This window comes from Calypte anna, chromosome 2 (genome assembly GCF_003957555.1).
Source record: "Calypte anna isolate BGI_N300 chromosome 2, bCalAnn1_v1.p, whole genome shotgun sequence".
Taxonomy (NCBI): domain Eukaryota; kingdom Metazoa; phylum Chordata; class Aves; order Apodiformes; family Trochilidae; genus Calypte; species Calypte anna.
The window spans coordinates 124,183,384-124,196,978 of record NC_044245.1 but is presented as its reverse complement, the minus strand read 5'-3'; the positions used below and the strand labels follow the sequence as shown (position 1 = coordinate 124,196,978).

The following is a 13,595-nucleotide window of genomic DNA, read 5'->3' as shown; positions in this document are numbered from 1 at the left end:
TAATAAAATGTTGCTGGAATTTAAAATATTTAATTTTTAAATATTTTTCATCCCTTGTCACGAAGTGGGATGAACTTAATATGAGCTGGCTGGTCTTTTTGCTGTACTCAGTTTTTTGTACCTCTTGATCTGCCTGATCTTTCTAGGGCCCAGCCTTTCAAAGACTTCTGCATGAAGCTGATTTGATGCACTGTTAGCAGTCCTCACTTTGGTGCAGTTTTACCAGAACTGTTGCCTCTGATGGTAAAGTCTTCCAGGTATTCTGTCCAGAAATTACATGACTTCTCTTTTATTATATTCCTGCATGAACATGAATGCCACATTACATTAAGAGAAAAAAAAGAGCCCAAATAACTCTCTATGTTGCTCAGATTGAGTATGGACACAAAATCCCAGAAGGGTGGAAGTAACACTTGTGGGGAGTAGCATCCTGTGCCCCTACAAGATAACACAGCATTCAGCAGTGTTAAGAGATGTTTCAGCCTTCCCTAAGGATACTATTTTCATCTCTTAGAGAAGAAGGCAGACAAGCCCTACATCAAATTCAGTACTGTGGTGTAACATTGAAAATTGTAATGTTGAATTCAGATACACTTATCTGAGTAGATCACATACTTGAGGAATATTTGCTGCTGATTGCTGCAATTAGAGACTTGCGTTGAAGAGATTACTGTTCCTTCAGTGCCAAATTATGCCTCTGTCTTGCACAGGGAGTAAAGGAGCATGGATTTCATTTCTTTGCTACTCCATTTGCATAGAAAGAAGGGTAAATGGAATTTCATTTATCAAGGGAGTACAGGAACTTTTCTCTCTCTGAATTTGCATGATGAAATAAAACACCAAGAGGTAGGGTCTGCTTCTCTCTGTAGCTGCTTTCTGTGATGGGAAACATAAAGTTTTAAGAACCTCTTGTTGTTTGTGAGATCTTTCAAAGGGATGCTGCAGTCCTGCACATACACGGAGAGCTCAGCAAAAGAGTAGTCATGAGCTCTTAGGCTGCCACACTGCATATTCTCTTCCCCCAATGAAAGAATTAACAATGGAAAAGCACCAAGTAACAGAAGTGACTGAATTTTATAATTGAACATTTCAAAGCAACCAAACCAAAAGAAAACACCCCTTGCCCTCCGCTCACAATCTGACCATCATTTATATTCTTTTTCAATAATTTTGTGTACCCAAAGCTAAATTACTTTTTGCTATAGAAGCCAAGACATATCTCAGTCCTGCATTATGCTAATATATTGAGTTTCTCCATTCATTACTGGCACTTCCTTTGCTGTTTCTTATTTCAGAACCTCAAGTAATTTTTGATCTGCAGTTAATACAACTGTTTGAAAGCTACTGATAATTACATGGTAGGATTAACCCTTACATGGCTATTTTGCATGGGATTTTTTTTCTCCAGTTAATGTTCTTGGTGTGATTCATGATGCTGTGAAAAAACTAGAATGAGAATGAAGAGACATAAAGAATATACAGTTCTAAGAAAAATGTGGAGTGAGAATGTTAGGAAAATTAGGAAAAGTTCAAAGGAGGAATCTAGAATGGTACATGAAAAGTGAAATTCAGACTCAAAAATTAAATACAGATACTTTCCTTTAAGGTGTGTAACAGTCTACATGTGTAACAGTCTAACTTTTATTACAGAATGTTATATTTGAAAATAAGTTTATAGAAATATGAGTCAATAATTTTAATATATAGACCATATAACTGTCTGAGTAACCATAAGACTATGAATGCAATATCTGTAATACACAAATGAGAGTATTGATTTATAATTCCACAAAAAATATGGTATTTCTCGATTTCATAAATTTTATTTTGTTTCTTTTGCTGTAGTACCACAACATTTTTATTTCAAAAGAAACTATCCCTTATTCATTCAGGGGTGTAGACAAGTAGTATAGACAATATTTAAAATGGTTTCTGACTGAAAGATCAATGAAAACAAAATAATAAACTGGGTATCTTTCAATGCAACACTTGACATCTAAATGTCTTGTAGTATAAATTTTGTTTAATCAACAGAGCCAAAACATCTTACTGTTTTTTAAGAAAGTAGATACCCAGAGGTGCTGATTTTATTGACTAATAAATAATTTTTCTAAGTTTAGGTATGGTAAATAACCAAAATTTTTAAACAGGATGTTTACACTCAATATAAATTATAACATATTCAACTATGTATTCAACTATGGTAGTTGAATACATAAATAACCATGGAAATATGCATATTCCTACTTACCCGACGGACAGGAAAGGCTCCTTCGATTCAAGTCTGTTAAGGAAATAATAGAAGTTTTAGATGCATATACATTTACTACATTTCAGAACATTTACACAATGAATTTAAAACAGCTATTATCTGTACAGCAATCGGCCTGTGCTAGGAGTCTAACTTGAAAAAAATCCCACTTGCCTAACTGACCTTTGCTTTAGAGAACATAGATTTACAGATGATTTTGTCTTTAATTAAAAAATAGTGCATATCATCTTTTCTGCAAAGCATTTACTACTTCTTTTCTAGAATCTCTAGTGGAAATCGCTTAGGAGCCTGTCTTCATTTATAATATCATATTCCAGTGTACTTTAAACCTCACTTTCTGGGCTTAGATTTCTAGCAGTGATAAGGACAACTTGCATAAGGCTTGAGGAAAGCCCAAAATGTATATGAGACATAGTAATTTTTCTGTGGTCCCCATGTCTATAACCAACTTCTCCATTTTTTTTTGGGATTGTGATCCAAATGGAAGTAAAAGAGTAGAAAAGGGGATCTCTGATGAACTTTGTGCGGTGGGAGCCCAAAGCTGGGTGTCCCCACACTTCTCCGGGGCAGTTCCAGTGCTGTCACAAATGCTTTCTCCCCCTAGACTGCCATGCCACACCCCAAAACCGTCATAGGACCAAGAAAATTATTAACTTAGCATCCTCTGTGCTTAGGCAGGAGTGCCAGGGAGCAACAAAGTAATAAGGCCCTTTGTGTATGGGGCTGCATTTTTCTCCTGAAGGTTCTGCCGTGGATCATGCCACTACAGGAAAACATCTGCACCATCTTTTTACAGCTTTTTTTTCTTTTGACAAGCCCAACTGTTGTTAAGGTTTTATTTCCTGGTTTTCTGCTTAGAGAAATGAACCAAACGTACCCAGTATATGGCTCAAGAGGTTAACTATAAGCAAAACAAGCAAAGAATAGGAGCCTTAGAATACATTTAAATACTTCATAATGCAGAATTTTTGTAATGAAGAGACACCTGGCACTATCCTGATGGAGGATGTTCTGGTGAATTTTATTTGCAAATGAAAAGCGTGTGATAGAATACCTTGTGGACAAAACACTGCAATTAAAAATCTATTTGGAAACCATTCTCAAGATGGAATTAAATTTGATTTAAGTAACGCTGCCCTAGGCCTGACCCTCTCTTGTATATTTGGCTAAATGGTTTTAGATAATTTGCTTCATTACTTGAAACTAGTTCAAGAATTCCTTATGGTAAAGAAATACAATTGCATTTTGGCTTTTTATTTAAATTGGTCATTCAGTATATGGTAAATTAATATAAAGATTTTAAAACAACATCATTGTATAAAATTACAACCTGTATCATCTTTACTGGTGACATTTATCAATATATTATAATTTTTTTACCTTTCTTTTCTAGACTGCAGTACACCAAATTCTCCAGAGTTTTGAGGAAGTTTTGCATAATCAGATATCATAGTTCACAAAGAGTAATCGTGATTAGCTGTGAGAAAGGCTATCATACACCTCCAGGAAAAATGTGACTACAGAAACTTTATTTCTTGAAAAAATTGTATTTAGTGTGCAAGAAATACTAAGTTGGGCAGTTAAAGAAAAAATGTTTTAATTATGCAGGAATGGTAATAAATGTGGAGTGATCAGGATTTTTCTTTTTGAAATGGCTTTCCCATCAGAAAATTTCAGTTTATCAACATGTCAAGGCAATGTATTAGATTGAACAGGAAGGAGGCAGGCTAATCAGAAGCATGACTGGAAAACTGCAAACTGAGATTGTGTTTCCCTGAGATTCTGAACTGGGATTTTCTTCCACATCTCACTTTCTTATCAAAAACATATAATGGATTTGTTTTTGCAGGAGGAAAAAGGATTTTTACACTACGTAAATCGCTCAATTAAAATCAGTCACTGTAAACCAAACAAGCACAGGCAATCAATTTATACCCATTGATATGCTACAATACTACCCACTCTGTTTAACATAAGAATTTCCCATTGAGCATCTTGCCCCTTGCAACCTGTCTTGAAGAGACATCTTACAAGTTCTATTTGACATAATCTAGTATTTCATGATTTTCTTTGCTGCCAGGTTTGCTTATATGAATGCCAATTATATATCCCATCTTTGACATGGACTGAACATGCAGATGGACACATTTTTCAAGGTCTGCAGCTTAGGACTGTCTGCCTGCAGCAGCTCACTGGTGTTACAGAGAACAGAAGTCTGGGACAAACATCAGATGTCACAGGAGGAACCAAGTACAAAGGCTACTGGTCTACAAGCAAGTCTGTAATCTATTCGTGTGTCACTGCTGAGAAATATTTTTTGCAATGCAATCCCCTGTTGGTCCCATCTACTTCCCATCTTGAAAGTAGTTTTTAGCATTCAGGAGGTAATCCCTGCTTGCCTAAATCACATCAGTGGTTTCCAATATCTGTTCCACAAATGTTTCAGGTTAACCTCTGTTTCAGCTTGTATTAAGTGCTGACATGTCCCAACGTCTGATTTGGGGTAGATTAGTCATGTGAGGAACAAAAGCTGATGCCATAAACCAGGTATGCTGTACGTTACAGTAAAAACTGATGGCACAGCTCACACAGACATGCTTTAAGTTCTCCTTTGGTCTATATTTTTGTTCTTTAGCTCCTCTGAATCATTGTAGTTCCAATGAGCAGTGCTCTTCAAACTACACGTATTCCATCTCTTATACTCTCAGATCATAGTTAATACAAAACCGATTAATGTTTACAACTGGAATATCTAAATTTACTAAAATAAATTCTAGTAATTATTGAAAAAGGTATTCAAATAAGGCAGCTACTACGCCAATAAATGCTCCAGGGATAAAAATGGGTTTACTTAAAGATGGTGATGCGTTTGGTTACCTGTGTGTCTATATCCTTAGTATTGGTAATGTGCATTTAGTCCCTTGTGAAAGTATTGCAAAATATTATGCATTCTGACTGAAAAAAAAAAAAAAAGACAATTTTTTTCCCCAATATTCGATGATTTCTGACAGGATGAACTAATTAGCATTGAGAATAACTGCTGGAGCATTTTCTGTCTTTGTGTGTTTGTGCTTACCCTAGGGTTTGGTTAGTACTAAAGCAGTTACTTTGAATTTATTATGCTGTGAGATGAAGCTGCCTTTCTCCTTTTCAGTGTTTCAAAGTGAAAGGAACGGAATTTTTGGCTCAGCATATATTATCATATGACTTTCAGGTGTTTTATGTGTCCAGACAACAGCAAGGTATGTGCAAAAATATCAGATGGAGTTTTGGTTTTTTGTATTTTTATTTTGATTATTTTTTGAAACCCGGCAGAAATCACCGAGTATTGATGCAGAGCCTTTTATTTAGCCAGTTCTGCTTAGTGCCTAGGCCTATGGTAGGGTAGTGCCAGGACACACTGTGCAGGAAAAGGTTTTCAAGGGTCACTTAACATAGGATACTGTCTGCAGTACCTAATGTCAGGCTGTCTAACCTAGCATGCTGCCACTGTGCACTGAAAACCAGATGCAATATTATGGTGGTCTTCAAAGTTATCCCAAGATTAAGCAAGGTTTGTCCCTTTTGATTTCTTCTGCCTTACTCTATAAAACAGTTTTGTTACAGATGTACATACCATATGATCAGATTTAACTAGTTTCCTACCAAAATCTTAATCTTGTTACATAATTTATAAACATCAAATTCTTGATGACATAAGTTCAAGTTTTAGAGACCCCTAGGATTTATTTCTGCATGAATTAATAGGAAGACAATCTTCAGCCACCAGTAAACAGAATGAAACTGAATAATCAGTACAGCATTATCTCTAAAATCGGACATGAAAAACTGAATAAAAGGTGGTTTCAGTAGAGGGAGGAAGTGCTTTAAAAGAGATTGCCTCTTTCCTGTCCTAATTTTCACAATGTCAAGAGTCTAGGATAAATCTCCACACGCAAAATTTGGTTTTGATATACCAGTAAAAATGCACTTTGTCATGTTGGATATGGCAAGTGCATTACTGTTATACCACATGGGATGGAAGGTTTTTGGAGTTGTGGTAGAAAAGGGAGGCATGGGGAAGAAGAAGAAAAGAAGTATTCTCTAATAATTCTCATTAATGGATAGCCTACATTTTAGCCAGCAGGCAACAAGGAAAACACAAAAGCTCAAAGTCATTTGAAGGCTGTATTATATTTTCAGAGAGGTAGGAGTAAAAAATATTATTTCCATCTAACAGAGCTTCAGTAGCTGATTATAGTCTGTAGCTGAATTTACTGTATTTTCCTCTGTGAATCCATAAATCACAAAGCCAACATGAAAGTAGCATGGATTCTTACAGCTGAGGTAAATATTGGTAAGTGTCTGAGAAAAGCCAAGTTGTGACTTAGAGATAAATTAATTCAGACTCTATATATGATCATCTTCTTAGTTATGGACTACAGTTTCATACCCCACAGCTCAAGAGAAGCCAAATGCTCTGATAAGGAAGATAAAATGAATTTAATCTATATATCACATCTGTATGATGTTTCCAGTCATGGAGAAAAAAACATTCACATTAAAAGTGAGATTCTTGCAAGAATCAAAAATAAGAACTCATCTTCATTAGGGTAGGAACACTTCTAACTCTGATCCTCTTCCCAAACTGAAAACATGCTCAATTTGTTATCTTTGTTCAAGTAATTAAAAGAAAAGAACTCTAGAGAATGAAAGTAATTCCTTGCCATTGCTGTCAATTTTAATTTGCTTTCTCCTGTCAAATACTAACAGTTGCTAAGTTTTGCAAAAATCTATGTCCCCTTTCCCCCCAAAAAAAGAATTCTGAGAAAACTATAATCTTGTACTTTGCTATCTACCTTATAGAAGTCTTTCTGATGCCTTTAATCATTCTTTGAATGAAGCTGATGTCACCTGACCCTCTTCTGCTCTAAATCAGAACAAGAATATTCAGGTCAATATGTACAGGTCTAAAAACGTCTGGAACAGGTTCATCAGGCTGGGCTGAACAAAACAATGTTGACTGCTCTAATGCACACAATCAATACTACTTTATTTCATGGCTATTTGTAGTCACAAAGAGATGAAGGTTAATGCAGGCATTGCCTTTGAGGATCCCAAGGGTAGAGGCTTAATCTCCTTTTCCCTCAATGACACTACGGACACTTAAAGGTAGTTACAGGAGGGGCACTGTTCTGATAATGTATGATTCATGTTTGCCGTGATGTTTCCTAGAATAATCTCTTACAAGAATGAAAAATGCAACATGCATTTTTATGTCAATAGATAATATAAACTGCTCATTTCTTAGGACTTATAATGAATTCACAGATGCTTATAAATACAGCTTTTCAGTGAAATAGACGATGCTTTTGTGAGAAGTTCTGAGAATACTGTTCTACCAAATAGGCAAGCAATTTGTAATCTATGCTTTAAAAAATAAAATTAGATTTGACAACATGCACCAACAGAAATATCTAAGTACCAGGCTTGGCATGCTGGGTAACAAAGTTCAGATGGTGTGCTTTGAAGTTAATGGGATTCAGCAAGAAATAAACTTGTGGAACAATTTCGTTGTTAATAATTCACTGCTTATTAATACTTTTATATTTTGTCCCTCTGTGTTGAACACAGCATAGACTTCCTTGCTATTTGTAATCATACTTACCAATCCATTTCCTTTTAAACTAAGTATAATTCAAACCTCTTCTCCCAGTATTATTTTTAAGACAGTAAAATATATAACAAATTCCAGCCTCTTATTTGTACGGCTTTCCTTATTTATTCACAGAATACTAAACTATAACCTAGCATCATATTTCTATTGTTGTTTGGAAGTCACCTAAACTGTGCCTTTACAGGAGCTCCCACTCTGAATTACAGCCTTCTGTACATCTAGAGGCATTACATTATATGAGAACCAATGCCTAATTGCAAGCTCACAAAGGTGCTCTCAATCAGAGCCTTCCCTTGAATCTTGGATTACTGCTACAACTAAAATCCAGATGTTCATTTGCCATGTTAGGGCAGGCCCTTCTCTGCTCTGTGCCTTGAACTCTACATGCATAATTTAAGACCTCTATAAAGTTAATAAAAAAGTTAAACACTGAATCCAAGTTATTATTATTTCTTAACTCAAATGTAAGAACCATGAAGTTATAAGGGGTGAAAATCTCACACTTAATAGCTGACAGGGACAAGTCTGAGACTGTGAAGATTTAAGCTGAATGTATTACTAAAAGTGATATTTCTGCTTGCCTGCAGGCAAAACTATCAGTGTTCTGGATCTGTTAGGAATTTACTTTTTGAATTATAAAACAAAGCTTTTGCATTTTTATTAGCAGTACAAGTTCTTGAATAGGAAAGGAGTCATAATAATTTCCTTGCCATCAGAAGGTTGTGAACAGGTTTTATGTTCTACTGTGGTATAAATAGTGATTAAAAACCATGACGAACATAAGATGCTTTTACAGTTATTAACTTTAGTTATAGTATACTGCTTCAGGTTTCATAGGAGTTGAAAAAAAAGTAAGAAAGAAGATTAAACACCAGGGGGAAAAAAAAAAAAAGCAATTATAAAAAAGCAGGCTGTACTTATCTAAACTTGCTAATCTCTGAGCATGAGTGTGATTATCGTGTCTGGGCTTCTGTGGAAGAAAACAACCTCAGCCCTGTGGTACTATATATCATCTTCTGCAAGAGGAAAATTATCAAGATAGTAAAAGGGATGCAGCTCCTCTGTAGACGTGTAAGTTGGTGTCACTGGCTTCCTCGTGACTAAGAAAAAAAACCCCAAAACTGAGAACAGTCTGTGCAAGTCTAAAGAAAATTTTAAAGAATAACTTGAGGGCAGAAATGAAAAGAAGCACAGGATAGTCCTACAGTCTATGCAGGACATGCTTCAATATGAGTCAAGGCCATAATTTAATAACTCTGGTGAAGGTGAAGATTTCGAATATACTGATAATAAAATATTAGAATAGAATATTCTATTATATATAATAGATTATATATATAAAATATTATGTATAATAGATTACATATAATCTATATAATGGAATATTAAAATAATTAGAATATTAGATTTAGAATATATACTGATAAGCTAAGAAGGAATATCTTCCCTACTCACTAGAGACAGATTCTAAAAGTGAGTTTGCTATCTTTTTGAAATAGTGAAGGGGAAGATTAAGGAAAAAACAAAACCAACCAGTTTTGTTGCTGAAGTTGTTACTGGAGTTCCCACACAGATTAGGAATAATATTTCTGAATGAGAAAATCAGGATGTCAGTGTATTTGGCATATTTTGATTCTTTTGAACTTCTTTTCTCTCTGTGGTTGGTCTCCAGAAATTTTTCCTTGGTGTTGATAAGGTCTTAAGACCCTCTCTAAACTTATCAGAGGATGCACAGTCATGCTCTGGATCATATTAAAGGGCAAATTCATGTTCTCCCAGCCTCTCTCCCAACCTCCCTAAGCACATGACTTCTTTTTTAAACATCTCAGGGACAAAACTGATTGCAGTTACACTGACAGAATTCAGAAATGCAGAGCTGTATGTGCTGCTTTCCACCAGCAGATACTTTTTTCTTCTTATTATTATATTAGTTATTCTAAATAGGTTTTTCCTTGAAAGAGAGAAAATAAAAAACAATTCAGAGCAAACTTGAATCACTAGATCTGCTGAGGCTTCATATCTGTGCCTTTTAACATTTTTAATAGAATTAATAATGTGACAATTTCTCAACACAAACAAAAGTTGCACTGTTTATTGTAAATTTTAAGTGAGAATTTCATGACTGCATTGAATGTGATCACATTTCAATATGAACACTATTAAATAAATGAATGTAAATATCTTTCTGCATTTAAGATTATCTCCATTTAAAATTGCCTAGACATTTTGTTTTATGGAAGCTAGATCTTTCATCAGGAGAAGAGCTGTAGAGCAACACTCATCTTAAATTCAATCCATTGTACTGAAATAAAATAGCTTATTTTGTGAAAGAAGGCAATCAAATGCATCAAGGAGATACATTTCTGTAAGAGTATGCACTTTGATTCAAAAGAAATATCACACTATATCATCTTAATATGAAGTATTCTTCAAAAGATTATGTTCCATAGACATAAAGGATTTTTTTTAAATTCAGAAAATGTAAGAGGCATGATCATGATTTAATACATGTAAAATATCAGCGAATAATTGATCAAGGTTATTTTCTGTTGGTTGGAATGTGTCTCTAGGGTCTTGCAAGTGAGTAATAAAAATGGACACACAAATACATTATGAAGAAGAAGGAATAAAGATGAACGTTCTTGGAAATCTAGGACAGTATTCAATCAAGAAAGATCCTTATACCTGCAGCTATTTTTATTATGTGCCAGTAGGTTAAAGCATATTGCTAATACACTGCCAATGACACACTGCAACAGAAATTATGCAAAATACTGCAGAATTCAAATAAAATAGTAATGCTTCTCTGGCACAGAATTTCTTGAGTTTGTGTTATGGTGTCAGATGGGATGAATGATCTCAAGAAGCTTCTTACCCTGGAAGACAAGCAGATTGCATTTCCCATCACTGTGCCTTACATACTTTCTCCTAAAATGATGGGCCCAAAAGTGCTGAGAATACTCACAGAAATGAATGGCTGTGAGGGCTGTGAGTCAAACCAAACCACACCAGACTCTATAAATGGTATCTTAAAATAAGCCTGAGAAGCAGAGACCAAGTAGAGAGAGACTGTAAGCAATTCTTTAAGCCTCTGCTACAAAATAAAACCTCAAAACCAAAGGAATCCAAGATATGTAATATAATCCAGTCAGGTTTGTAATGGAGATTATAAAAGTAATATTTACTGAGGACACTGATAAAGTACTTTTGTAGAATAAAAAGAAAACTTTCACATAAAACCAAAATCATAACCTGTAAAGAAAGAATATCCTTCTGTTATAGTGATATTAGACATTTAAATAAAATAATTTCCTGCAGAGGCAACGGGACTTTATTATGGTTAATTGTTAAATCAAGTATGTTGAATATGTATTTCAGTTTCATTACAGGGAGAAGTGGTTGGGAATGGGAAATTACTTCAAGCCAGAGAGAAATGGAAGGAGAAAGGCTTGAATAACTGCTCAGTGGGTCTTCAAGATGTGGCACTGAGGGCAAGGCCACCTTTGGTTTTTGGGGCCTGATGAGGTTGGATTTTGGCTATGGTGAAAATAATCCACATGGGGAAGATTAATTTTAGCTAAATCAGGCTTGGAGATGTTTATAGATCAACTACAATATTAACCTGTGTAGAAGTGAGGCCTGCAGTAGTCACACTAATTTTCGTGCTACTAAGATTCCCAATGTTTTGCTAGTCTGTAGTACGGTCTTATCATTATTCCAGAGACTCAAAAACAGGTGCCCCTCCATTCTTCTCAAATCCTCTAACCTTTTTTACTGCTAGAGGTGTGCCAGAGAAGATTCTGAACCACCCCTCATGCCAGCAGCCATACAGACACAACACGATGAGTACATCTTGGGCAAGGCAGGCCACAAGAAATGTGTGCATGGTTGCTCTGCTCCACCTGGCCTGGGGACTGGGCCCATTCCTGAAGAAAATGGGGATGGAACCATTAGCAGCCTCCAGAGTTAAGAATCCGAAGAGCCTAATTCTGTTCCAATAACTCCGTCAAAGACCTCAGAAAGAGAGAAACTTCCAAAAGAGAGAAATGCTTCCAGAGGATGCATTTAACACCTTTTGTAACATGGTGGTGGGCTGAAATGAACAATAAATAGTTAAAAAAGTCTTTTGTGGTGCAGAGAAACAGAATGCTGGTGTGAGGTTATATACACTGGAATTCTGCATTTTCTTTGCCTCAAATGACCAGTTTGGCAAATGGGATGTTGGAAGGTAGATTGAAATGGCAGGATGATGGCTCTTGCCCAGATGGAGCCAGCAGTGAGCTGACATCCCCAACAAACTGGCTAACAACCAGTAAGGACAAGGGACAGTGACAAGGGATGGGCAAACTATGGCCTTTTCAGTGAGGTGAGGAGACCCTCCTGAGAGGAGAGATTTCAGGGGCCTGAATCAGCCTCGAGAGCGTTGGGGAAGCCAGTGTATATAATGAACACTGATGTGTTCCTTCATGACTGTCTACCAACAGGCTGCCACCCTCCACCAGACCTTTGCCTCACCTGGAATCAGACCACCATCCTGAAGAAGAAATTTCACTGAAGGCTGCTGTATTTGTGGGTTGTGATATTCCTCTCTTTCTCTTTCTTTTCTCTCTCTCCCTCATTCTCTTCTGTTCCCCTCTGCCTCCCTTTCTCTTTCTCTCTCCCTCTTTTCCCTCTCAATGTACTTGCCATATTTTCATGGAGTTATATCACTTTGCTTGTTTTATTTGTGCTAAAATTTATTCTTGCACCTGACCCTGAGTGGCTGGACTTTGTTCTCTCAGATCCAAAATTATAAGTTGCATCAAACCGTAACAGATGTTCCATCAGAGTATTTGCAGTGAATTCTACTGCATAAATCCAGAGGGAAAAAACAATAAATGAACTTTCATCTGCTGGCACGGAGCTGCTTCAGTAAACTACTGATCAAAACGCTAGTAAATTAAAAAGACAAAGTGTGATCCTTTATTTTACCAAAACAATGCTCCCAAAGTGTGCCTTAATACATTTGTGTCAGCACCTTTAATCTTCACCTTGTGCTTCAAAGATATGAAGATTAGCCTGTAAAATTAACTTCTGCTTGAGGCTAGACCCAAATAGCAAGATGCTAAATAGTTTTTGATGCAGATTTGTCAGGCACTTGGTTGTCTGCGGAAGTGCTGTGCTAAAAAAAAGGAAATTCACCACAATTTTGAACCTTCTGGGATTTAGGTCTCCCCTCACATACTGAATAGCAATGCAAATGAGGAGGAATGTTGCTGGAGCTGCTATATTAGATAGATTTAAGCTGATCCCTGGGCACTACCCTAAGCATATCTGTAGATTTTCAGTGAATATGCTTAAAATTAATGTGTTTAACAACTCTTTTAAGCAACAGCTGAATCTTCCTGTTCACCAAACCACAAGTTCTTTTACTAAGGATTGAGTGGCCTCCCAGATCACCTGTTGTTACTTCCACATTTTTCTGGCACTTTTTAATGTAATTTTTTCAGGAGCTTCTTGCTCATCCATGCAGGTGTCCTACTGCCTTTGCTTGATTTCTTATGGATCAGGATGGGCTTTTCTTGAAATTGAAGGAGGCTGAACTTCAACCAGCTCTCCTGACTCTTGTTTCTTTCTTGACAGTGTCCCATGGGATTATTCCAAGCAGTGAAAGTCTGCCCTCCAGCA

At 36.2% G+C, this 13,595-nt stretch overlaps 1 protein-coding gene across 3 annotated transcripts in view; it reads right to left on the bottom strand.

Annotated features, from left to right (window-relative positions):
• Window positions 1-13,595, bottom strand: part of RALYL (RALY RNA binding protein like) — a 193,460-nt gene that overhangs the window by 54,872 nt on the left and 124,993 nt on the right. For 2 of the 3 annotated variants that reach the window (XM_030446212.1, XM_008493528.2), the window contains exon 3: window positions 2,252-2,284. The exons of the other annotated variant lie outside the window; for it this stretch is intronic. In XM_030446212.1, coding sequence (XP_030302072.1) covers window positions 2,252-2,284 — 33 coding nt within the window. The remainder of the gene's footprint in view (window positions 1-2,251; window positions 2,285-13,595) is intronic. 3 annotated transcript variants of the gene reach the window in all.